Consider the following 26,664-nt stretch of genomic DNA (forward strand, 5'->3'; position numbering starts at 1 on the left):
TTCAAAAAAACAATTTTGTTTTTTTGTGCTGATTAGGAGAAATGTTTTCACGGTTGAAGTGGGTTGAAAAATGTGGAAGGAGTAGTCGACAGAAAATATGCTTAAAAACACGGTTTAAAACGTGAATGGTGGGAAATCCTGGAATTTTTGGGGGAAAAAATAGTTTGAATGTCCAGAATGAGTGGAATATGTTGAATGTGGGGAAATGTGGGAGTTGTGGAACTTTGAAAAATGTCCCATTTATTTCAATGGGAATTTCATGGAAATTTGGCAATTCCGGTAATTTTTTTCAAAATGTTAAAAAAAAATGAGAATGTTCAGTATGAATGGTTGGTTTTGGAATTTTTCCAATCAGTCGAAAAATAATGAAGTAGTAGCACTATAATTTGAGAAATAGTATGAAGGAATTCCTGGAATTTCGAGAAAACCAGGAATTTTTACAGTTCAAAAAAACAATTTTGTTTTTTTGTGCTGATTAGGAGAAATGTTTTCACGGTTGAAGTGGGTTGAAAAATGTGGAAGGAGTAGTCGACAGAAAATATGCTTAAAAACACGGTTTAAAACGTGAATGGTGGGAAATCCTGGAATTTTTGGGGAAAAAAATAGTTTGAATGTCCAGAATGAGTGGAATATGTTGAATGTGGGGAAATGTGGGACTTGTGGAACTTTGAAAAATGTCCCATTTATTTCAATGGGAATTTCATGGAAATTTGGGAATTCCGGGAATTTTTTTTGAAAATGCTAAAAAATTTGAATTTTCTGAATGTGTGGTTGTTGTTGGAATTTTTCAAATCAGTCGAGAAATGTTGTAGTAGTAGCACTTTAATTTGAGAAATAATATTAAAGAATTCCTGGAATTGGAAGATATCCGGGAATTTTTCAGTCTTTGTTTTTTGTGTTGATTAAGAGGAATGTTTTCAAGGTGAAATGGTTGAAGTGGGCTGAAAAATGTGGAAGGAATAGTCGACAGAAAATATGCTTAAAAACAGGGTTTAAAACGGGAATGGTAGGAAATCCTGGAATTTTTTGGAAAAAAAATAGTTTGAATGTCCAGGATGAGTGGAATATGTTGAAGGTGGAATAGCTTGAATTGATGGGAAAATGTGGGAGTTGTGGAATTTTGAAAAATGTCCCATTCATTTCAATGGGAATTTCATGGAAATTTGGGATTTTTCTAGAAAATGCTAAAAATTGAGAATGTTCTGAATGAATGGTTGGTTTTGGAATTTTTCAAATCAGTCGAGAAATGTTGAAGTAGTAACACTTTATTTTGAGAAATAGTATTAAGGAATTCCTTGAATTTCGAGAAAACTGGGAATTTTTCCAGTTAAAAACAACTTCAATTTTTGTGCTGATTAAGAGAAATGTTTTCACGGATGAAGTGGGTTGAAAAATGTGGAAGGAGTAGTCGACAGAAAATTTTTTTACACAAAGGGTTTGAAAAAACAGGAATTGTGGGAAATCCTGGAATTTTTTGGAACTTGGAAAAAAGATAGTTTAAATGTCCAGGATGAGTGGAATATGTTGAAGGTGGAATAGCTTGAATCGGTGGAAAAATGTGGGAGTTGTGGAACTTTGAAAAATTTCCCATTCATTTCAATGGGAATTTCATGGAAATTTGGCAATTCCGGTAATTTTTTTCAAAATGTTAAAAAAAAATGAGAATGTTCAGTATGAATGGTTGGTTTTGGAATTTTTCCAATCAGTCGAAAAATAATGAAGTAGTAACACTATAATTTGAGAAATAGTATGAAGGAATTCCTGGAATTTCGAGAAAACCAGGAATTTTTACAGTTCAAAAAAACAATTTTGTTTTTTTGTGCTGATTAGGAGAAATGTTTTCACGGTTGAAGTGGGTTGAAAAATGTGGAAGGAGTAGTCGACAGAAAATATGCTTAAAAACACGGTTTAAAACGTGAATGGTGGGAAATCCTGGAATTTTTGGGGAAAAAAATAGTTTGAATGTCCAGAATGAGTGGAATATGTTGAATGTGGGAAAATGTGGGAGTTGTGGAACTTTGAAAAATGTCCCATTCATTTCAATGGGAATTTCATGGAAATTTGGGAATTCCGGGAATTTTTTTGAAAATGCTAAAAAATTAGAATTTTCTGAATGAATGGTTGTTGTTGGAATTTTTCAAATCAGTCGGGAAATGTTGAAGTAGGAGCACTTTAATTTGAGAAATAGTATTAAATAATTCCTGGAATTGGAAGATATCCGGGAATTTTTCAATCTTCATTTTTTTGTGTTGAGTAAGAGGAATGTTTTCAAGGGCTAAATGGTTGAAGTGGGTTAAAAAATGTGGAAGGAGTAGTCGACAGAAAATATGCCTAAAAACAGGGTTTAAAACGTGAATTGTGGGAAATCCTGGAATTTTTGGGGAAAAAAAATAGTTATAATGTCCAGAATGAGTGGAATATTTTGAAGGTGGAATAGCTTGAATTGATGGAAAAATGTGGGAGTTGTGGAACTTTGAAAAATGTCGCATTCATTTCAATGGGAATTTCATGGAAATTTGGGATTTTTTTAGAAAATGCTAAAAAATGAGAATGTTCTGTATGAATGGTGGGTGTTGGAATTTTTCAAATCAGTCGAGAAATGTTGAAGTAGTATCACTTTATTTTGAGAAATAGTATTAAAGAATTCCTGGAATTTCGAGAAAACCGGGTATTTTTCCAGTTAAAAAAATCAACTTCCATTTTTGTGCTGATTAAGAGAAATGTTTTCACGGATGAAGTGGGTTGAGAAATGTGGAAGGAGTAGTCGACAGAAAAAATGGTTAAAAAAGGGTTTGATAAAACAGGAATTGTGGGAAATCCTGGAATTTCTTGGAAGTTGGAAAAAAGATTGTTTGAATGTTCAGGATGAGTGGAATATGTTGAAGGTGGAATAGCTTGAATCGGTGGAAAAATGTGGGAGTTGTGGAACTTTGAAAAATGTCCCATTCATTTCAATGGGAATTTAATGGAAATTTGGGATATCCGGAATTTTTTTGAAAAAGCTAAAAAATTAGAATTTTCTGAATGAATGGTTGTTGTTGGAATTTTTCAAATCAGTCGAGAAACGTTGAAGTAGTAACCCTTCAATTTGAGAAATAGTATTAAAGAATTCCTGGAATTGGAAGAATTTCGGGAATTTTTCAATCTTCGTTTTTTGTGTTGATTAAGAGGAATGTTTTCAAGGTGAAATGGTTGAAGTGGGTTAAAAAATGTGGAAGGAGTAGTCGACAGAAAATATGCCTAAAAACATGGTTTAAAAACGTGAATGGTAGGAAATCCTGGAATATTTTGGGGAAAAAAAATAGTTTGAATGTCCAGAATGAGTGGAATATGTTGAAGGTGGAATAGCTTGAATTGGTGGGAAAATGTGGGAGTTGTGGAACTTTGAAAAATGTCCCATTTATTTCATGGAAATATGGGATCTTTTTTGAAAATGCTAAAAAATTAGAATGTTCTGTATGAATGGTTGGTTTTGGAATTTTTCAAATCAGTCGAGAAATGTTGAATTAGTAACACTTTAATTTGAGAAATAGTATTAAGGAATTCCTGGAATTGCCAGAAAACCGGGAATTTTTCAGTCTTCGTTTTTTGTGCTGATTAAGAAGAACGTTTTTAACGGTGAAACCGTCAAAATAATTGAAGTGAAGTGTGAAGTGAAGTGAATTATATTTATATAGCGCTTTTCTCTAGTGACTCAAAGCGCTTTTACATAGTGAAACCCAATATCTAAGTTACATTTAAACCAGTGTGGGTGGCACTGGGAGCACGTGGGTAAAGTGTCTTGCCCAAGGACACAACGGCAGTGACTAGGATGGCGGAAGCGGGAATCGAACCTGCAACCCTCAAATTGCTGGCACGGCCACTCTACCAACCGAGCTATACCGCCCCGGTATAGCTCGGGGCGGTATAGTATTGAAACCGTCAAAATAATGACTTTGTTTTTTGTGCTGATTAAGAGAAATGTTTTCACGGTTGAAGTGGGTTGAAAAATGTGGAAGGAGTAGTCGACAGAAAAAAATGGTTAAAAAAAAGGGATTGAAAAAACAGGAATCGTGGGAATTCCTGGAATTTCGAGAAAACCGGGAATTTTTACAGTTCCAAAAAACAACTTACACTTTTGTGCTGATTAAGAGAAATGTTTTCTCGGTTGAAGTGTGTTGAAAAGTGTGGAAAGAGTAGTCGACAGAAAAAATGGGTTAAAAAAGGGTTTGAAAAAACAGGAATTGTGGGAAATCCTGGAATTTTTTGGAACTTGGAAAAACGATAGTTTAAATGTCCAGGATGAGTGGAATATGTTGAAGGTGGAATAGCTTGAATCGGTAGAAAAATGTGGGTGTTGTGGAACTTTGAAAAATGTCCCATTCATTTCAATGGGAATTTCATGGAAATTTGGGATATCCGGGAATTTTTTGGAAAATGCTAAAAAAAAAAAAAAGACAATGTTCTGTATGAATTGTTGGTGTTGGAATTTTTCAAATCAGTTGAGAAATGTTGAAGTAGTAACACTTTAATGTGAGAAATTGTATTAAGGGATTCCTGGAATTTCCAGAAAAAAGGGATTTTTCAATATTTGTTTTTGTGCTGATTAAGAAGAACGTTTTTAATGGTGAAACTGTTAAAAAAATGACTTTGCTTTTTGTGCTGATTAAGAGAAATGTTATCACGGATGAAGTGGGTTGAAAAATGTGGAAGGAGTAGTTGACGGAAAAAATGTTTAAAAAAAGGGTTTGAAAAAACAGGAAATCCTGGAATTTTTTTGGAACTTGGAAAAAAAGTTTAAATTTCCAGGATGGGTGGAATATGTTGAAGGTTGAATAGCTTGATTTGGTGGGAAAATGTGGGAGTTATAGAACTTTGAAAAATGCCCCAAGCATTTCAATAGGCATTTCATGGAAATTTGGGAATTTCGGAAATTTTTTCGAAAATGCTAAAAAAAAAAAATTAATTTTCTGAATGAATGGTTGTTGTTGGAATTTTTCAAATCAGTCGAGAAATGTTGAATTAGTAAAACTTAAATTTGAGAAATAGTATTAAAGAATTCCTGGAATTTGAAGAATTTCGGGAATTTTTCAATCTTCGTTTTTTTGTGTTGATTAAGAGGAATGTTTTCAAGATGAAATGGTTGAAGTGGGTTAAAAAATGTGGAAGGAGTAGTTGACAGAAAATATGCCTAAAAACAGGGTTTAAAAACGTGAATGGTGGGAAATCCTGGAATTTTTTGGGAAAAAAAAATAGTTTGAATGTCCAGAATGAGTGGAATATGTTGAAGGTGGAATAGCTTGAATTGATGGGAAAATGTGGGAGTTGTGGAACTTTGAAAAATGTCTCATTCATTTCAATGGGAATTTCATGGAAATTTGGGAAATCCGGGCATTTTTTTCAAAATGCTAAAAAATTAGAATTTTCTGAATGAATGGCTGTTGTTGGGATTTTTCAATACAGTCGAGAAATGTTGAAGTAGTAACACTTTAATTTGAGAAATAATATTAAAGAATTCCTGGAATTTCTAGAAAACCGGGAATTTTTCAATCTTCGTTTTTGTTGTTGTTGATTAAGAGGAATGTTTTCAAGGTGAAATGGTTGAAGTGGGCTGAAAAATGTGGAAGGAGTAGTCGACAGAAAATATGCTTAAAAACAGGGTTTAAAACGGGAATGGTGGGAAATCCTGGAATTTTTTTGGATAATAAAAAGTTTGAATGTCCAGAATGAGTGGAATTTTTTGAAGGTGGAATAACTTGAAAAATGTGGGGGTTGTGGAACTTTGAAAAATGTCCCATTCACTTCAATGGGAATTTCATGGAAATTTGGGAATTCCGGGAATTTTTTGGAAAATGCTAAAAAATTAGAATTTTCTTAATAAATGGTTGTTGTTGCAATTTTTCAAATCAGTCGAGAAATGTTGAAGTAGTAACACTTTAATTTGAGAAATAATATTAAAGAATTCCTGGAATTTCTAGCAAACCGGGAATTTTTCAATCTTTGTTTTTTTGTGTTGATTAAGAGGAACGTTTTCAAGGTGAAATGGTTGAAGTGGGCTGAAATATATGCAAGGGGATTAAAACGGGAATTGTAGGAAATCCTGGAATTTTTGGGAAAAAATATATTTTTGTATTTCCAGTTTTTGAGTGGAATATGTTGAAAGTGGAATGGTTTGAATCGGTGGAAAAATGTGGAAATAGTGGAAGTTTGAAAAATTGCCAATTCATTCTGAATGGGAAAAATGTCCCGGAAAACCTGGAATTTCTGGAAAATCGGGTAATATTTCAATAGAACAGCTTTGGAACATCGTCACAATTAGCTGCTTGAACTCTAACCTTTGACCCCCCCCCCCCCCCCCAGGATGATGCTGTGCGGGGTGCTGACTCTCATCCTCAGCTGGGCGTCGCTCGGAGCTGAACTGGCCGCCGCCGTGGTGAGTTTCCTCCCATTACCCAGCATGCCCTGCACCCCTGAGCTATGCACACGCACAACAAAAACACTCGTTTTCCACACGTGGGCAAGAGTTTCCAGCACGGAAAAAGCCGGAAGCGACGACAACGAGCGGGGAAAATTGACTTGTTATAACATGAATATGAATATAACACCGGCACGTTAGCATTTACTTCAATGTCATCCCTCTGGATAATGCACTCGCAGTTTAGCACATAGACATCTTGTAAGTCGACGCAGCATTGGCTGCTGTGACGCGAGAAATTGGGCGGCCATCTTGAAGTGGTGATGAGGAGCCTAAACTGACAGTTGACTGGTAAAAAAAACAAAGATGCCGGGCTACAAATATTTGTAAGAACTTTATTTTAAGACAGGGGTCACCAACCTTTTTGAAACCAAGAGCTACTGATTAATGTGAAGGGCTACCAGTTTGATACACACTTAAAAAAATTGCCAGAAATAGCCATTTTGCTCAATTTACCTTAATAAATAAATCTATATATATAAAAAATGGGTATTTCCGTCTGTCATTCCGTGGTACATTTTTTTTTCCTTTAACGAAAAGTTTTTTGTAGGGAATAAATGATGAAAAAAACACTTAATTGAATGGTTTAAAAGAGGAGAAAACAGGAAAAAAAAGAAAATTAAATTTTGAAACATAGTTTATCTTCAATTTCGACTCTTTAAAATTCAAAATTCAACCAAAAAAAAAGAAGAAAAAAACTAGCTAATACGAATCTTAAAAAATAATTTATGGAACATCATTAGTAATTTTTCCTGATTAAGATTAATTTTAGAATTTTGATGACATGTTTTAAATAGGTTAAAATCCAACCTGCACTTTGTTAGAATATATAACAAATTGGACCAAGCTATATTTCTAACAAAGACAAAACATTATTTCGTCTAGATTTTCCAGAAGAAAAATTTTAAAAGAAATTCAAAAGACTTTGAAATAATATTTAAATTTGATTCTAAAGATTTTCTAGATTTGCCAGAATATATTTTTTTGAATTTCAATCATAATAAGTTTGAAGAAATATTTCAAAAATATTCTTCTTTGAAAAAACAGAAGCTAAATTGAAGAATTAAATTAAAATATATTTATTCTTCTTTACAATAAAAAAAATAAATCACTTGAACATTGATTTAAATTGTCAGGAAAGAAGAGGAAGGAATTTAAAAGGTAAAAAGGTGTTTCAAAATCCTAAAATCATTTTTAAGGTTGTATTTTTTCTCTAAAATTGTCTTTCTGAAATGTATAAGAAGAAAAGTAAAAAAAATAAATACATTTATTTAAACAAGTGAAGACCAAGTCTTTAAATTTTTTTCTTGGATTTTCAAATTCTATTTGAGTTTTGTCTCTCTTAGAATTAAAAATGTCGAGCAAAGCGAGACCAGCTTTCTTGTAAATAAATAAAATTAAAAAAATAGAGGCAGCTCACCGGTAAGTGCTGCTATTTGAGCTATTTTTAGAACAGGCCAGCGGGCGACTCTTCTGGTGACCCCTGCTTTAAGATTTTTTTTTGTACTTGTTTTTCAATTATTTTCATAGAAGTAAAGTGGTTTATACAATGGGCGAGCTATGCTAGCTATAGCTAACTGACGGCTAATTGGAAGAGCTTTGTTTTAAGATGTGTAGCGAAGCCTTTTTTCTTCTTCTTTCCTTTATCCACATTGAAGTAATTAGTATATACATCAGGTGAACCAAGCCAGCTATAAATGACCGAAGGATATTTTTGGAGCGCTTTAATTTAACATGTGTAGCAAAGCCCGTTGAGCTAGCTATAGCTGACTGGCGGCTAATTGGAAGAGCTTTGTTTTAAGATGTGTAGCGAACCCTATTTATTTTTTATTTTATTTTTTGTTTATTTTATCCTAAAAGAATCAAGTGGTATATACACTGGGTGAGCTGAGCTAGCTATAGCTGAATGACATCTAATTTGAAGAGCTTTGTTTTAAGATGTGTAGCGAAGCCTTTTTTTTTCTGGTTTTGTTGTACATGTTGCGATCCGTGACTCGGATCTTCACATATTATTGTTTATTTTCCCATCTTTGTTCTCATTCTCCGGTTTGATCCGTTTATTTCCCGTTTAGTCCATCACCATGGTTACTTATTAGTTTCAGCTGTTACTCCCGGTTCTCTGTTAATCACCTTCCCTTTATAAGCCTTCCTTTTTTCATTCTTCTGCCTGGGACTCTAGTTTGTTTTCACACAACTTTTGCTTACATGCAATTCCTGTATTATTCTCGCAAGCTCTCACGCCGCGCAATTTTATTCATTCTTAGCTCTCATGCTAAATGTTTTGTTTTTCCCCTTTGTGTGCCTTTGTGCCAGTTTAGTTTACTATTTGTTTATCCTAGCTCTCATGCTAGCGTCTTTTGTTTGCCTTTTCTTAGCTCCAGTATTTTTGATTTCTAGCACCTTTTGCTATTCAAATAAATAGTTAAACCTTACCTTTGCTGTGTTCTATATCGACGCATCCTCGAGGGAATCGAACCCGGCACTACGATGCCGAACAGACGTAACAATACATTGTGTTTATTTTATCCTAAGAGAAGTAAGTGGTATATACACTGGGTGAGCTGAGCTAGCTATAGATCATGGGTTTCAAACTCTGGCCCGCGGGCCTAATTTGGCCCGCCGTGTAATTTCATTTGGCCCTTGAGGTAATATCAAATTAAGATTTGGTATTATTCAGCGGCGGTGCCTCTGTAACACCGCATTCACCGCTGATACTCGTACTTGCTGACCCTCACGGTTTTCCCGGGAGACTCCCGAAGTTCAGTGCCGCTCCCGAAAATGGTTAAACAGCTCGCTCCCAATCAAAAGGGACTGGGTTCAAATCCCAGTCAGATCAATCGGTAACTAGGAAAGCTTTTATATTATAGTTTACTGAGACAGGTTCTCAATTAAAAGTTTCATTGGGGCCCGAAATTTCCCTTTAAAGGGGAACATTATCACAATTTCAAAAGGGTTAAAAACAATCAAAATCAGTTCCCAGTGGCTTGTTGTATTTTTTGAAGTTTTTTTCAAAATTTTACCGGTCTCGGAATATCCCTAAATAAAGCTTTAAAATGCCTTATTTTCGCTCTCTGCGAAGACACTGGCCATTTCCCTGTGACGTCACACAGTGCTGCCAATGTAAACAAACAATGGGAATACCACAGCAAGATATAGCGACATTAGCTCGGATTCAAACTCGCATTTCAGCGACTTAAGCGATTCAACAGATTACGCATGTATTGAAACAGATGGTTGGAGTATGAAAATATTGAAGAAGAAACTGAAGCTATTGAGCGAATAGCTATTGACGCTATTCATAGCCATAGCATGGCCGAATAGCTGCGTTAGCATCGCCGGTAAAATGTGCGGACCAAACGATCAGGACTTTCGCATCTTTTGACACTGGAGTAACTTAAATCCGTCGATTGGTAAGTGTTTGTTTCGCATTAAATGTGGGTGGAAGGAAACGTAATATAGTTGCAAATGCATCTACAGGTTATCCATACATCTCTGTTCCATGTCTGCTTTAGCACCGCCGGTAAATAGCATGTTAGCATCGATTAGCGTAGCATGTTAGCATCGATTAGCTGGCAGTCAACAGCAACAAAACTCACCTTTGTTGCAAATGCATTTGCAGGTTATCCATACATTTCTATGCCATGTCTGTTTTAGCATCGCCGGTCAAATGTGGAGACACTCTGGCACATTCAACGGGGGTCTGGCGGCAGACACTTTGGCATCTTCGGGCCGGTGGTGCAACTTGAATCCCTCCCTGTTAGTGTTGTTACACCCTCCGACAACACACCGTCGAGGCATGATGTCTCCAAGGTTCCAAAAAATAGTCCAAAAAACGGAAAATAACAGAGCTGAGACCCGGTGTTTGTAATGTGTTGAAAATGAAAATGGTGGGTGTGTTACCTTGGCGACGTCACATTCTGACGTCATCGCCTCCAGCGCGATAAACAGAAAGGCCTTTAATTCGCCAAAATTCCCCCATTTAGAGTTCGGAAATCGGTTAAAAAAATAGATGGTCTTTTTTCTGCACCATCAAGGTATATATTGACGCTTGCATAGGTTTGGTGATAATGTTCCCCTTTAAGAAAACCAAGGATGGCTGAGTGGTCAAAACAGGTATCTCCCAATCAAAGAGGACTGGGTTTAAATCCTAGTCAGGTTGATCGGTAACTAGGAAAGATCCAGTGGGAGGAGTTAATGTTCACCCGGTCAACAATATTGGGGGTGTGTCTTGAAGGCACTGCCTTTAGCGTCTTCTACAGCCTGCCGTCACGTCCGCTTTTCCATCACAGTCACATAGTACATGTGGCTTTTACACACACGAGTGAATGCAAGGCATACTTGGTCAACAGCCATACAGGTCACACTGAGGGGTGGCCGTATAAACAACTTTAACACCGTTACAAATATGCGCCACACCAAACAAGAATGACAAACACATTTTGGGAGAACATCCACACCGTAACAGAACACAAACACAACAGAAGGAATACCCAGAACCCCTTGCAGCACTAACTCTTCCAGGACGCTACAATATACACCCCCCGCTACCACCAAACTCCGTTTGTTTTAAGCTGTGTAGCGAAGCCTTTTAAAAACCGAAATGTATGTCACAAATTGCTAAAATATATATTTTTTTAAGTATGTATACATGGTGGGCGTAAATAGGGGTTTCATGTCCACGAGGAAAGAGGTTTTTAACCTGACGAAACATGCTGTAGGAACTTTACACGGAGAAACATTTGCGTCTCCGAAGCAGGAGTTGTCATCCCTGGCGAAGGTCTTCTCTCTCCGGAGATGAGAGAAGCATGTTATTTCCTCGCCGGGGCCACAAAGTGCTGATGAAATATTCACGCCGACACGGCTTTTACTGCGTTATTTTTAGGGCGCGAGTGACTTCTGCGTGGCGCCCGACAAGTACATCATGAGCCAGATCACGGGCGTGGTCGGCGCAGGTGAGGCACCCGGGTGTTGTTGACGCCGAAGGGGCGACGGGCGTGCGGCTAACGTTGCTTGTGCTTGCAGATATCGTCCATTACTACGTCTACTGCAACCAGACGCTGTCCAACCCCTACCAGCAGGTAGGCGCGCCTAATGTTGTGGCCGGTGTGTGTCCTTGCTGGCAGGTCAACAAACTCCACAGTCGCAGGACCAAAAGGCTCAAAGTTCAGCAAACACAAACATGGCTTGATTGGCGTACCCATAAGCTCCGCCCCCTGATTTCTCATCAAACCATCCCTTTTTTCTTTCATCCTATTTGCTTATATGTCAGATATTGAGGCCACTGGCACATTTTAGAGAGTGGAGTCTTTGTTTACAGCATTTTTAGGCTAATGTTGTCCCCTGCTGGTGGAAAAGGAGAACTACACCAGGACCTGACACATTTTAGCTTCCTTTGAAGACATCTTTTTTCATGAGCTTTTAGGGTTGAAATAACTAGGCAGGCCTGAAAGAGGAAACAAATAATAATTTACCTTATTTGGGCAAAGGAAGTGAGTGCTTTGCGTTTCCTTCTTCCTAATTTTAACATCCATCCATCCATTTTTTACCGCTTATTCCAATACAACCATATTATAACAACACACATTTATGTGCCAATAATACAGCATTTTAATAGCACTAAATATATATATATATATATATATATATATATATATATATATATATATATATATATTAAATGCTATTAAAATGCTGTAGAATTGCATTTAATAGCATTTAATGTATATATATATATATATATATATATATATATATATATATATATTAAATGCTATTAAAATGCCGTATAATTGGCACATAAATGTATGTTGTTACAATATGGTTGTATTGTATATATATATATATATATATATATATATATATATATATATATATCCACTGTGTGTGTGTGTTGTATATGTATGTGTGTATATATATATATATATGTATATGTATATATATATATATATATATATATATATATATATATATATAAATATATATATATACACATATACAGTATGTATACAAAAAATATAAAATATTGTAAATGGAATTACATGCTACATATATATATATATATATATATATATATATATATATATATATATATATATATATATATATATATAATGTGTGTGTGTTTTGTATATAAATGTGTATATATATGTATATATACAGTATATATGTGTGTGTGTGTGTGTGTGTGTGTGTGTGTGTGTGTGTGTGTGTGTGTGTGTGTGTGTGTGTGTGTGTGTGTGTGTGTGTGTGTGTGTGTGTGTGTGTGTGTGTGTGTGTGTATAGACATACATATATTTATAAGCCCCATATATATATAAGAAATTAAAAAAAAAAAAAATATATATATATATATGTATTTTTTTTTTTTTTTTTTTTGTCTTTTTTTGGGGTTTTTTTTTTTTTGGTTAAATGCATAAATGTAAATAAGAAAATACAATGCAACAATCTATTAACTCTACTCCACTAAAACTTTAAAATAATATATACAAATGTTTGGCCAAATTAAGTGTTTCAAAATTGTCCTTTAAACCTAAAAATCTACTTAATTATTACACAGAATTGTATGCCATTTATTTTCCAATTTAATTGTATTACATGTTTTATTTCTCCAAATGGAAAAATGTTTGAAAAAAATACAATATTTAATAAAATGTGTTTTGCTAAAAATGTAAATATTACTTAAAATTATACAGCCAAATGAAGAACTTTTTCCCTGTAAATCTTAAAACAATCAATATAATAATTTCACAAATTGTATGCTGCTTATATTGCATTTAACTATTTTTCACCCACAAAAAAGACACAATTTAGAATGTATTTAAAAAAACAACAACATATTTTTTATTTCACTATTTAAACTACTGCCTGCATCAATATTGAACAATGCCACTAAAACTACTGCACATTATTTATTACTTTATTAAAAATGCTTTCTTCTTTGCAGCCTCTGACCCTGTTCCAGCGCTCCCTGACCACCATGCAGATCCAGATCCAAGGTCTGCTGCAGTTCGCCGTGCCGCTCTTCCCTACAGCCGAGGTACAGCATCAGCCGATGAAGACCCCCGCCTGGCGTGACTCACTGGAGGTCTGTTCCTTCCACAGCGAGACCTGCGGGGCATCCAGCACCTGCTCAACACGTCCGAGGCCAGCCTGCACCAGCTGACCGCCCTGCTGGACTGCCGGGGTCTGAACAAGGTGGGACACACCTGCACCAGCATGAAGGGAGACTATGCAAGTCTGTGTTGTGTGCAGGACTACTTGGACGCCATGGTGGGCGTGTGTTACGACGGCGTGGAAGGCGTGCTCTACCTGTGCCTCTTCTCCGTGTTGGCGGCGTGCGCCTTCACCATCATGCTGTGTGCCGTCCCCAAAGCCTGGCGACACATGGCTGGCAGGTCAGTTGGGGACAACAGGAAGAAGCACTTTGGAACAATGAGACCTTCTTTTACTTTCATTTTACATATTTATTTTGAACTTTTATTTACTTTCTGTTGACTTTCCTTTACTTTATATTTATAAATAATAAATAAATGGGTTGTACTTGTATAGCGCTTTTCTACCTTCAAGGTACTCAAAGCGCTTTGACACTACTTCCACATTTGATGGAGGGAGCTGCCATGCAAGGCGCCAACCAGCACCCATCATATTTACCTTCTTATACTTTATATTTACCTTATTTTACTTTCTATTTACTTTTTTCAACCTTCCATCCATCCATCCATTTTGTACCGCGCCTATCTCAGCTACAATCGGGCGGAAGGCAGGGTACACCCTATTTACCTTCTTATACTTTATATTTACCTTATTTTACTTTCTATTTACTTTTTTCAACCTTCCATCCATCCATCCATTTTCTACCCGCGCCTAACTCAGCTACAATCGGGCGGAAGGCAGGGTACACCCTATTTACCTTCTTATACTTTATATTTACCTTATTTTACTTTCTATTTACTTTTTTAAACCTTCCATCCATCCATCCAGTTTCTACCGCGCCTATCTCAGCTACAATCGGGCGGAAGGCAGGGTACACCCTGGACAAGTCGCCACCTCATCGCAGGGCCAACACAGATAGACAGACTTTACTTTATATTTACTTTTTGTATTATTTTACTTTCTGTTGACCTTTTTTACGTTTTTTATATATTTATTTTAAACTTGCATTTACTTTTTATTTACCATCTTTTACTTTCATTTAATTATTTATTTTAACCTTTTATTTACTATATAAATATAATTCACTTCACTATATATATATATATATATATATATATATATATATATATATATTTTTTTTTTTTTTTTTTTTTTTGTATTTATAATTGTTTTTTTTGTATTATACTGTATATATTTTTTTTGGGGGGGGGGGGGGGGGGGGTTGCCACCCACACTGGTTTAAATGTAACGTAGATATTGGGTTTTCACTATGTAAAGCGCTTTGAGTCACTAGAGAAAAGCGCTATATAAATATAATTCACTTCACTTCACTATTTACCCTATTTTACTTTCATTTGATCATTTATTTTAACTTGTATTTACTTTCTATTTACTTTTTTCAACCTTCCATCCATCCATCCATTTTCTACCGCTTATTCCCTTTCGGGGTGGCGGGGGGCGCTGGCGCCTATCTCAGCTACAATCGGGCGGAAGGCCAGGTACACCCTGGACAAGTCGCTACCTCATCGCAGGGCCAACACTGATAGACAGACAACCTTCCTTTACTTTATATTTACTTTTTGTATTATTTTACTTTCTGTTTACCTTTTTTACGTTTTTTTATATATTTATTTTAAACTTGCATTTACTTTTTATTTACCATCTTTTACTTTCATTTAATTATTTATTTTAACCTTTTATTTACTATATAAATATAATTCACTTCACTATATATGTATATATATATTTTTTGTATTTATAATTTTTTTTTTTTTTTTGTATTATACTGTATATATATTTTTTTTGGGCTTGCCACCCACACTGGTTTAAATGTAACTTAGATATTGGGTTTTCACTATGCAAAGCGCTTTGAGTCACTAGAGAAAAGCGCTATATAAATATAATTCACTTCAATTCACTTCTTTTGATTATTTATTTTATACTTTTATTGACTTTCTATTTACCTTCTATTTACATTATTTTACTTTCAATTTACCTTCTTTTACTATTTATTTACTTTTTTTTTACCTTTGTTTACTTTCTCTTTATTTTTCAAACATCTTTTACTTTCTGTTTACCTTCTTTTATATAAATATGAATATAATTCACTTCACTCCACTATTTACCTTATTTTACTTTCATTTGATCATTTATTTTAACTTGTATTTACTTTCCATTCACCTTCTTTTACTGTCATTTGATTATTTATTTTTAACTTTTATTTACTTTCTATTTACCTTCTTTTACTTCCATTTGAATATTTATTTTAACTCGTATTTACTTTTTTTTCTCCTTCTTTTACTTTCATAGCTCGGTTGGTAGAGTGGCCGTGCCAGCAACTTTAGGGTTGCAGGTTCGATTCCCGCTTCCACCATCCTAGTCACTGCCGTTGTGTCCTTGGGCAAGACACTTTACCCACCTGCTCCCAGTGCCACCCACACTGGTTTAAATGTAACTTAGATATTGGGTTTCACTATGTAAAGCGCTTTGAGTCACTAGAGAAAAGCGCTATATAAATATAATTCACTTCAATTCACTTCTTTTGATAATTTGTTTTATACTTTTATTGACTTTCTATTTACCTTCTATTTACATTATTTCACTTTCAATTTACCTTCTTTTACTATTTATTTACTTTTTTTTTTACCTTTGTTTACTTTCTCTTTACTTTTCAAACATCTTTTACTTTCTGTTTACCTTCTTTTATTTTTATTTAATGTATTTTTTCTAAACTTTTATTTACTTTTTATTTACGTTCTATTTACCTTATTTAAATTTTTATTGACCTTTTACTGTATATTTACTTTATCTTATTTTACTTTCTGTTTACATTCTTTTACTGTTATTTTATGTATTTATTTCAAACATTTATTTACTTTCTATTTACCTTAGTTTACTTTATATTTATTTTTGTTTACCTTCTTTTACTTTCTATTAATTTTTTTCTATCTTCATTTACTTTCTGTTTACTTTCTTTTACTTTTATTTTATGTATTATTTAAAACTTGTATTTACTTTTTGTTTATCTTCAATTTACCATCTTTTTTTACATCTGTTTTACCTTCTGTTGATTTTTTTAACCTTTATTTACTTTCAATTTACCACAATTTACTTTCTGTTTACTTTCTTTATACCTTGTTTTACCTTCTATGTATCTTCTTCTTGGTTTTTCTATTTTTCTATGTTTTCTTCATTTAACTTCATTTTAACTTCTTTTACTTTGTTTTACTCTTTTACCTTTATTATTCTATATTCTTACCTTCTACGTGTTATCTTCATCTACTTTTTATTTTCCTTCTTTTTAATTCGTTTTGCTTTTAATTGACCTTGTTTTACCTTCTATTTACACTGTTTTTACCCTATTCTTGCATTGGTTTACCTTCTTTTTAACTTCTTTTGACCTTCTTTTACCTTCTATTTCCTTTTTTTTTTGCCTTGTTTTACCTTCCTTTCACCATCTCTCTACCTTGTTTTTACCCTATTTCTGCATTGTTTGACCTTATTTTTTTAACTTCTTTTGACCTGATTTTACCTTTTATTTACTTTTTTTTACCTTGCTTTCACCTTTTTGTTACCTTTTTTTTTTTACCTATTTTTGCCTTCAATTTTCCTTCCAGTTACCTTGCTACACCTTATTTTTACATTGTTTTATCCACTTTTACCTTCTATTGAACTTTGTTTTTACATTCCATTTACCTTCTACCAGTAGAATCTTTTAGTTTCACTTTCATATTTGACTTTGGGTGTCCTGTTAGAGAACCGTAGGGGCCCAGACTATTAGAACGGGAGCCCAGGGAGACACTGACAAAAATGTCCACCCTCAGGGACCAGGACTACAACGACATGGACGAGGAGGACCCCTTCAACCCCCGCCGGAACCGAATGAACTCCCAGAACCAGAACCAGAACCAGAACCAGGCCCACATGCACAGCTTCTGCAGCTACAGCAGCAGCATGGGCAGCCAGAACAGCCTCCAGCCGCCGGCGCCCCCGCCCCTCTCCAACCCCCCCATGGGCGACTACATGTGAGGAGAGAGCGAGGGGAGCGCGGGAAGGGGGCGGACCTATGTGACCCTCTCCTTGTGTTCCTTGGTCTTCCTCAGGAACCAGACCGCTCTGTTCGGGGGCAACCCTCGCTACGAGAACGTGCCGCTGATTGGACGAGGCTCGCCTCCGCCCTCGGTAGGTGTCACCCCCCCCCCCCCCCCCCCTCTCCCCCCCTCAACCTGACACAAATGAAACATAAAGAAACGTGCCAGGCGTTATTTGAAGACGTGTCGCGAAGCCTGCTTTCTACCACGGGGGCGGGCTCTTTAAGCCAGGGGGCGGGATCACGTCCACCAGGGGAGGACACTTCATGACTAATTTGCATATTTGGAACCTGAAATTAAAGAAAGCTAACAAAGCAGAATAGCTGAATGTATTTTTTTTTTCTCCGTCACGTCCTCGCTTGTTGCTAGGCAGATTATAAAGCGCCCTCATGGCCCCATACAACAATCTACTGCGTTTATGCTCTTTCTTCGGCCGCAGCTCCACACTATTTACTCTATTTTACTTTCAATTGACCTTCTTTTACTTTATATTTACTTTTCTTTATTCTTCTTTTACTTTCTCTTGACCTTCTTTTACTTAATTTTTACTTTTACTTTCGATTCACCTTCTTTTTCTTTCTATTTATTTATTTTACCTCCCTTTACTTTCTGTTTACCTTCCTTTCACCTTCTTTTACTTTTTAATTAACTTCTATTTACCCCCCCCTCTTATTTTTCATACATTTATTTCATTTTACCCTCATTTACTTTCTTTTTTATTTACTTCCTCATGGCCCCAAAGAACAATCTACTGCGTTTATGCTCTTTCTTCAGCCGCCGCTCCACACTATTTACCTTATTTTTCTTTCAATTGACCTTCTTTTACTTTCTATTGACTTTTTAAATCTTTTATTACTTTCTATTCACCTTTTTTTTACTTTTTAATTACTTTTTGAGTTTTCTTCTACTTTCTATTTACCTTCTTTTACGTTTTATTTAGTTTTTTATGTTATTCTACTTTCTGTTTACCTTCCACTTACCTTCTTTTACTTTTTCTACTTACCTTCTTTTACTTTCTATTCAACTAATATTTGACTTCTTTTAATTTATATTCACCTTCTTTTTCTTTCTATTTGCTTTCTTTTACTTTTTATTTAATTTATTTTTATTGTATTTTTTTGTACCTTGTTTTACATTTCATTTTATTTTTTATCTTATTTTACTTTCTGTTTACCTTCCATTTACTTTCTTTTACTTTCCATTCAACTAATATTTAACTTCTTTTACTTTCTATTCACCTTCTTTTACTTTCAATTGACCTTACTTTACTTTCTAATTACTTTTTTAATCTTCTTTTACTTTCTATTGAACTTATTTTACTTTCTATTGACCTTCTTTTACTTTCTATTTAATTTTTTAATGTTCTTTTACTTTCTATTGACCTTTTACTTTTTATCGACTTGTTTTATCTTATTTTACTTTATGTTTACCTTCCATCTACCGTCTTTTACTTTCTATTCAACTAATATTTAACCTCTTTCACTTTCTATTCACCTTCTTTTACTCTTTATTTACTTTTTAATTTTCTTTTACCTTCTATTTACCTTCTTTTACTTTTTATTTACTTTTTTAATCTTACTTTACTTTCTGTTTACCTTCCATTTACCTTCTTTTACTTTCCATTTACCTTATTTTTCTTTATTTATTTCTTTTACCTCCCTTTACTTTCTGTTTACCTTCCTTTCACCTTCTTTCACTTATCAATTCACTTCTATTTCCTTTTTTTTCTCTCCCTTGTTTTACTTTTCCATTTTATTTAATTTTACCTTTATTTACTTTAATTTTTTATCCACTTCCTCATGGCCCCGTACAACAATCTACTACTTTTTATGCTTTTTCTTTGGCCGCCGCCCCACACGGCAGAAAACGGACAAGGAAATTCGGCAGTAACTCTTTCAAAAATGTCTAAAAATGTAAAACAAAAAAAACATTTTTGTATTATTATTTTTTATTTATTTTTTGTTGTTGTTCCTTATTACTTGTATTACTATTTTTTCCATATAAAATGAATACAAAAAATAGTTTTAAATGTCTAAAAATAAACCAGACCCTGCTATATAATATTTCCAACCCCCGTCCAAATAATCACTTTTTTAAGCGACTTTTGTCCGACTTTGTGTGAACAACCCGAGGAGAAATAACGCTGTGAATATTTCATGGTGGCGTCGACGCCGTTTAGCGAAGCCCTCGCCGCTTTTTTTTTTCTTCTTCCTGTTGTTGTATTTGAGCCAACAAAGCGGGCAGAGGGACACACGCTCGTGGTCCAGGAGACAAAAATAGCAACGCCGCTTGCATTTTTCATTTGGGCAAATGTTTAATTCATTTCTTCCTGCCGGGACTAAAACTGTACAAATCCATGCTTGTTGCTTTTTTCTTTTTTTTTTGCCTAACTTTTATTTCCTTCTCATTAATTTCTTCTTTTGCTTGTCTGTTTGTCATTTCCGTCTCTCTGCTTTCATTTCAATCAACTTTTGGAGATATACTCTCAGCAGTATAGAGGCAGAGTAAGTCTTTTTTTTTTTCTCACTAAACACTCTTCCCATCCCTCGCTTTTTTTCCCCTGCATGGCCACCAGAGGGCGCTGTTTGTTTGTGGTTGTTAGCAGTAGAGTTTTAACCGTTGTGCCTGTTATTATCAAATAAACAGACAGTTGGGTCCGGTTTTAGTTTTTGCCTTGTCCCTCGGTGAGGAACCACCCTAATAAGTCTGGAACAGAAAGAGATGATGCATTATTACTTTGCTTACGGATGCCACCTGGTGGTTGTTTATGAGTCCTGGATGGTCTTGTTTCCTTAAAGCTTCAGTCGAACGCAGAATTCTCACAGGAACGAGGCAAAAAATACAACCTTACCTACTGTACATGCGTTTATAAACAGGGGTGTGCCGATACTTCTGATACTTACCAGCATTTTTTTGTTGCTGCTGATATCGGATATTGGCTCGGGACGCCCCTGCTTATAAGATGAAGTGTCAACATGTATTTGCCTGATTTTATAGTTTAATTAACGTGAAAATCCGAATTGACCTTCAGTACATGTGTTTATAAACAGGGGTGTGCCGATACTTCTGATACTTATCAGCGTTTTTTTGTTGTTGCTGATATCGGATATTGGCTCGGGCCGCCCCTGCTTATGAGATGAAGTGTCAACATGTATTTGCCTGATTTTATAGTTTAATTAACGTGACAATCCGAATTGACCTTCAGTACATGTGTTTATAAGTAGGGGTGTGCCGATACTTATCAGCGTTTTTTTGTTGTTGCTGATATCGGATACTGGATCGGGACGCCCCTGCTTATAAGATGAAGTGTCAACATGTATTTGCTTGATTTTATAGTTTAATTAACGTGAAAATCTGGATTGACCTTCAGTACATGCGTTTATAAACAGGGGTGTGCCGATACTTTTGATACTTATCAGCGTTTTTTTTGTTGTTGCTGATATCGGATACTGGATCGGGACGCCCCTGCTTATAAGATGAAGTGTCAACATGTATTTGCCTGATTTTATAGTTTAATTAACTTGGAAATCCGAATTGACCTTCAGTACATGTGTTTATAAATAGGGGTGTGCCGATACTTCTGATACTTATCAGCGTTTTTTTTGTTGTTGCTGATATCGGATATTGGCTCGAGACGCCCCTGCTTATAAGATGAAGTGTCAACATGTATTTGCCTGATTTTATAGTTTAATTAACTTGGAAATCCGAATTGACCTTCAGTACATGTGTTTATAAATAGGGGTGTGCCGTTACTTCTGATACTTATCAGCGTTTTTTTGTTGTTGCTGATATCGGATATTGGCTCGGGACGCCCCTGCTTATAAGATGAAGTGTCAACATGTATTTGCCTGATTTTATAGTTTAATTAACGTGAAAATCCGAATTGACCTTCAGTACATGTGTTTATAAATAGGGGTGTGCCGATACTTCTGATACTTATCAGCGTTTTTTTGTTGTTGCTGATATCGGATATTGGATCGGGACGCCCCTGCTTATAAGATGAAGTGTCAACATGTATTTGCCTGATTTTATAGTTTAATTAACTTGAAAATCTGAATTGACCTAATGTACATGCGTTTATAAACAGGAGTGTGCCGATACTTCTGATACTTATCAGCGTTTTTTTTGTTGTTGCTGATATCGGATATTGGATCGGGACGCCCCTGCTTATAAGATGAAGTGTCAACATGTATTTGCCTGATTTTATAGTTTAATTAACTTGAAAATCCGATTTGACCTTCAGTACATGTGTTTATAAATAGGGGTGTGCCGATACTTCTGATACTTATCAGCGTTTTTTTCTTGTTGCTGATATCGGATATTGGCTCGGGACGCCCCTGCTTATAAGATGAAGTGTCAACATGTATTTGCTTGATTTTATAGTTTAATTAACGTGAAAATCCGAATTGACCTTCAGTACATGTGTTTATAAATAGCGGTGTGCCGATACTTTTGATACTTATCAGCGTTTTTTTTGTTGTTGCTGATATCGGATACTGGATCGGGATGCCCCTGCTTATAAGATGAAGTGTCAACATGTATTTGCTTGATTTTATAGTTTAATTAACGTGAAAATCCGAATTCACCTTCAGTACATGCGTTTATAAACAGGGGTGTGCCGATACTTTTGATACTTATCAGCGTTTTTTTGTTGTTGCTGATATCGGATACTGGATCGGGACGCCCCTGCTTATAAGATGAAGTGTCAACATGTATTTGCTTGATTTTATAGTTTAATTAACGTGAAAATCTGGATTGACCTTCAGTACATGCGTTTATAAACAGGGGTGTGCCGATACTTTTGATACTTATCAGCGTTTTTTTTGTTGTTGCTGATATCGGATACTGGATCGGGACGCCCCTGCTTATAAGATGAAGTGTCAACATGTATTTGCCTGATTTTATAGTTTAATTAACTTGGAAATCCGAATTGACCTTCAGTACATGCGTTTATAAACAGGGGTGTGCCGATACTTCTGATACTTACCAGCATTTTTTTGTTGCTGCTGATATCGGATATTGGCTCGGGACGCCCCTGCTTATAAGATGAAGTGTCAACATGTATTTGCCTGATTTTATAGTTTAATTAACGTGAAAATCCGAATTGACCTTCAGTACATGTGTTTATAAACAGGGGTGTGCCGATACTTCTGATACTTATCAGCGTTTTTTTGTTGTTGCTGATATCGGATATTGGCTCGGGCCGCCCCTGCTTATGAGATGAAGTGTCAACATGTATTTGCCTGATTTTATAGTTTAATTAACGTGACAATCCGAATTGACCTTCAGTACATGTGTTTATAAGTAGGGGTGTGCCGATACTTATCAGCGTTATTTTGGTGTTGCTGATATCGGATACTGGATCGGGACCCCCCTGCTTATAAGATGAAGTGTCAACATGTATTTGCTTGATTTTATAGTTTAATTAACGTGAAAATCTGGATTGACCTTCAGTACATGCGTTTATAAACAGGGGTGTGCCGATACTTTTCATACTTATCAGCGTTTTTTTTGTTGTTGCTGATATCGGATACTGGATCGGGACACCCCTGCTTATAAGATGAAGTGTCAACATGTATTTGCCTGATTTTATAGTTTAATTAACTTGGAAATCCGAATTGACCTTCAGTACATGTGTTTATAAATAGGGGTGTGCCGATACTTCTGATACTTATCAGCGTTTTTGTTGTTGTTGCTGATATCGGATATTGGCTCGGGACGCCCCTGCTTATAAGATGAAGTGTCAACATGTATTTGCCTGATTTTATAGTTTAATTAACTTGGAAATCCGAATTGACCTTCAGTACATGTGTTTATAAATAGGGGTGTGCCGTTACTTCTGATACTTATCAGCGTTTTTTTGTTGTTGCTGATATCGGATATTGGCTCGGGACGCCCCTGCTTATAAGATGAAGTGTCAACATGTATTTGCCTGATTTTATAGTTTAATTAACGTGAAAATCCGAATTGACCTTCAGTACATGTGTTTATAAATAGGGGTGTGCCGATACTTCTGATACTTATCAACGTTTTTTTGTTGTTGCTGATATCGGATATTGGATCGGGACGCCCCTGCTTATAAGATGAAGTGTCAACATGTATTTGCCTGATTTTATAGTTTAATTAACTTGAAAATCTGAATTGACCTAATGTACATGCGTTTATAAACAGGAGTGTGCCGATACTTCTGATACTTATCAGCGTTTTTTTTGTTGTTGCTGATATCGGATATTGGATCGGGACGCCCCTGCTTATAAGATGAAGTGTCAACATGTATTTGCTTGATTTTATAGTTTAATTAACGTGAAAATCTGGATTGACCTTCAGTACATGCGTTAATAAACAGGGGTGTGCCGATACTTTTGATACTTATCAGCGTTTTTTTTGTTGTTGCTGATATCGGATACTGGATCGGGACGCCCCTGCTTATAAGATGAAGTGTCAACATGTATTTGCCTGATTTTATAGTTTAATTAACTTGGAAATCCGAATTGACCTTCAGTACATGTGTTTATAAATAGGCGTGTGCCGATACTTCTGATACTTATCAGCGTTTTTTTTGTTGTTGCTGATATCGGATATTGGCTCGGGACGCCCCTGCTTATAAGATGAAGTGTCAACATGTATTTGCCTGATTTTATAGTTTAATTAACTTGGAAATCCGAATTGACCTTCAGTACATGTGTTTATAAATAGGGGTGTGCCGTTACTTCTGATACTTATCAGCGTTTTTTTGTTGTTGCTGATATCGGATATTGGCTCGGGACGCCCCTGCTTATAAAATGAAGTGTCAACATGTATTTGCCTGATTTTATAGTTTAATTAACGTGAAAATCCGAATTGACCTTCAGTACATGTGTTTATAAATAGGGGTGTGCCGATACTTCTGATACTTATCAGCGTTTTTTTGTTGTTGCTGATATCGGATATTGGATCGGGACGCCCCTGCTTATAAGATGAAGTGTCAACATGTATTTGCCTGATTTTATAGTTTAATTAACTTGAAAATCTGAATTGACCTAATGTACATGCGTTTATAAACAGGAGTGTGCCGATACTTCTGATACTTATCAGCGTTTTTTTTGTTGTTGCTGATATCGGATATTGGATCGGGACGCCCCTGCTTATAAGATGAAGTGTCAACATGTATTTGCCTGATTTTATAGTTTAATTAACTTGAAAATCCGATTTGACCTTCAGTACATGTGTTTATAAATAGGGGTGTGCCGATACTTCTGATACTTATCAGCGTTTTTTTCTTGTTGCTGATATCGGATATTGGCTCGGGACGCCCCTGCTTATAAGATGAAGTGTCAACATGTATTTGCTTGATTTTATAGTTTAATTAACGTGAAAATCCGAATTGACCTTCAGTACATGTGTTTATAAATAGCGGTGTGCCGATACTTTTGATACTTATCAGCGTTTTTTTTGTTGTTGCTGATATCGGATACTGGATCGGGATGCCCCTGCTTATAAGATGAAGTGTCAACATGTATTTGCTTGATTTTATAGTTTAATTAACGTGAAAATCCGAATTCACCTTCAGTACATGCGTTTATAAACAGGGGTGTGCCGATACTTTTGATACTTATCAGCGTTTTTTTGTTGTTGCTGATATCGGATACTGGATCGGGACGCCCCTGCTTATAAGATGAAGTGTCAACATGTATTTGCTTGATTTTATAGTTTAATTAACGTGAAAATCTGGATTGACCTTCAGTACATGCGTTTATAAACAGGGGTGTGCCGATACTTTTGATACTTATCAGCGTTTTTTTTGTTGTTGCTGATATCGGATACTGGATCGGGACGCCCCTGCTTATAAGATGAAGTGTCAACATGTATTTGCCTGATTTTATAGTTTAATTAACTTGGAAATCCGAATTGACCTTCAGTACATGCGTTTATAAACAGGAGTGTGCCGATACTTCTGATACTTACCAGCATTTTTTTGTTGCTGCTGATATCGGATATTGGCTCGGGACGCCCCTGCTTATAAGATGAAGTGTCAACATGTATTTGCCTGATTTTATAGTTTAATTAACGTGAAAATCCGAATTGACCTTCAGTACATGTGTTTATAAACAGCGGTGTGCCGATACTTCTGATACTTATCAGCGTTTTTTTGTTGTTGCTGATATCGGATATTGGCTCGGGCCGCCCCTGCTTATGAGATGAAGTGTCAACATGTATTTGCCTGATTTTATAGTTTAATTAACGTGACAATCCGAATTGACCTTCAGTACATGTGTTTATAAGTAGGGGTGTGCCGATACTTATCAGCGTTTTTTTGTTGTTGCTGATATCGGATACTGGATCGGGACCCCCCTGCTTATAAGATGAAGTGTCAACATGTATTTGCTTGATTTTATAGTTTAATTAACGTGAAAATCTGGATTGACCTTCAGTACATGCGTTTATAAACAGGGGTGTGCCGATACTTTTGATACTTATCAGCGTTTTTTTTGTTGTTGCTGATATCGGATACTGGATCGGGACACCCCTGCTTATAAGATGAAGTGTCAACATGTATTTGCCTGATTTTATAGTTTAATTAACTTGGAAATCCGAATTGACCTTCAGTACATGTGTTTATAAATAGGGGTGTGCCGATACTTCTGATACTTATCAGCGTTTTTGTTGTTGTTGCTGATATCGGATATTGGCTCGGGACGCCCCTGCTTATAAGATGAAGTGTCAACATGTATTTGCCTGATTTTATAGTTTAATTAACTTGGAAATCCGAATTGACCTTCAGTACATGTGTTTATAAATAGGGGTGTGCCGTTACTTCTGATACTTATCAGCGTTTTTTTGTTGTTGCTGATATCGGATATTGGCTCGGGACGCCCCTGCTTATAAGATGAAGTGTCAACATGTATTTGCCTGATTTTATAGTTTAATTAACGTGAAAATCCGAATTGACCTTCAGTACATGTGTTTATAAATAGGGGTGTGCCGATA

The 26,664-nt window shown here is 35.6% G+C and overlaps 1 protein-coding gene across 5 annotated transcripts in view; it reads left to right on the top strand.

Moving 5' to 3' along the window:
* Positions 1-26,664, top strand: part of ttyh2 (tweety family member 2) — a 132,258-nt gene that overhangs the window by 99,862 nt on the left and 5,732 nt on the right. For 2 of the 5 annotated variants that reach the window (XM_061907686.1, XM_061907687.1), the window contains exons 6-14: positions 6,340-6,412; positions 11,337-11,406; positions 11,477-11,532; positions 13,398-13,490; positions 13,556-13,648; positions 13,706-13,848; positions 17,431-17,631; positions 17,710-17,788; positions 20,175-20,201. In XM_061907686.1, the coding sequence (XP_061763670.1) occupies positions 6,340-6,412; positions 11,337-11,406; positions 11,477-11,532; positions 13,398-13,490; positions 13,556-13,648; positions 13,706-13,848; positions 17,431-17,631; positions 17,710-17,788; positions 20,175-20,201 (835 nt within the window). The remainder of the gene's footprint in view (positions 1-6,339; positions 6,413-11,336; positions 11,407-11,476; positions 11,533-13,397; positions 13,491-13,555; positions 13,649-13,705; positions 13,849-17,430; positions 17,632-17,709; positions 17,789-20,174; positions 20,202-26,664) is intronic. The other 3 variants (XM_061907690.1, XM_061907691.1, XM_061907689.1) reach the window with 2 other exon arrangements.

Source organism: Nerophis ophidion, linkage group LG08, assembly GCF_033978795.1.
Source record: "Nerophis ophidion isolate RoL-2023_Sa linkage group LG08, RoL_Noph_v1.0, whole genome shotgun sequence".
NCBI lineage: Eukaryota > Metazoa > Chordata > Actinopteri > Syngnathiformes > Syngnathidae > Nerophis > Nerophis ophidion.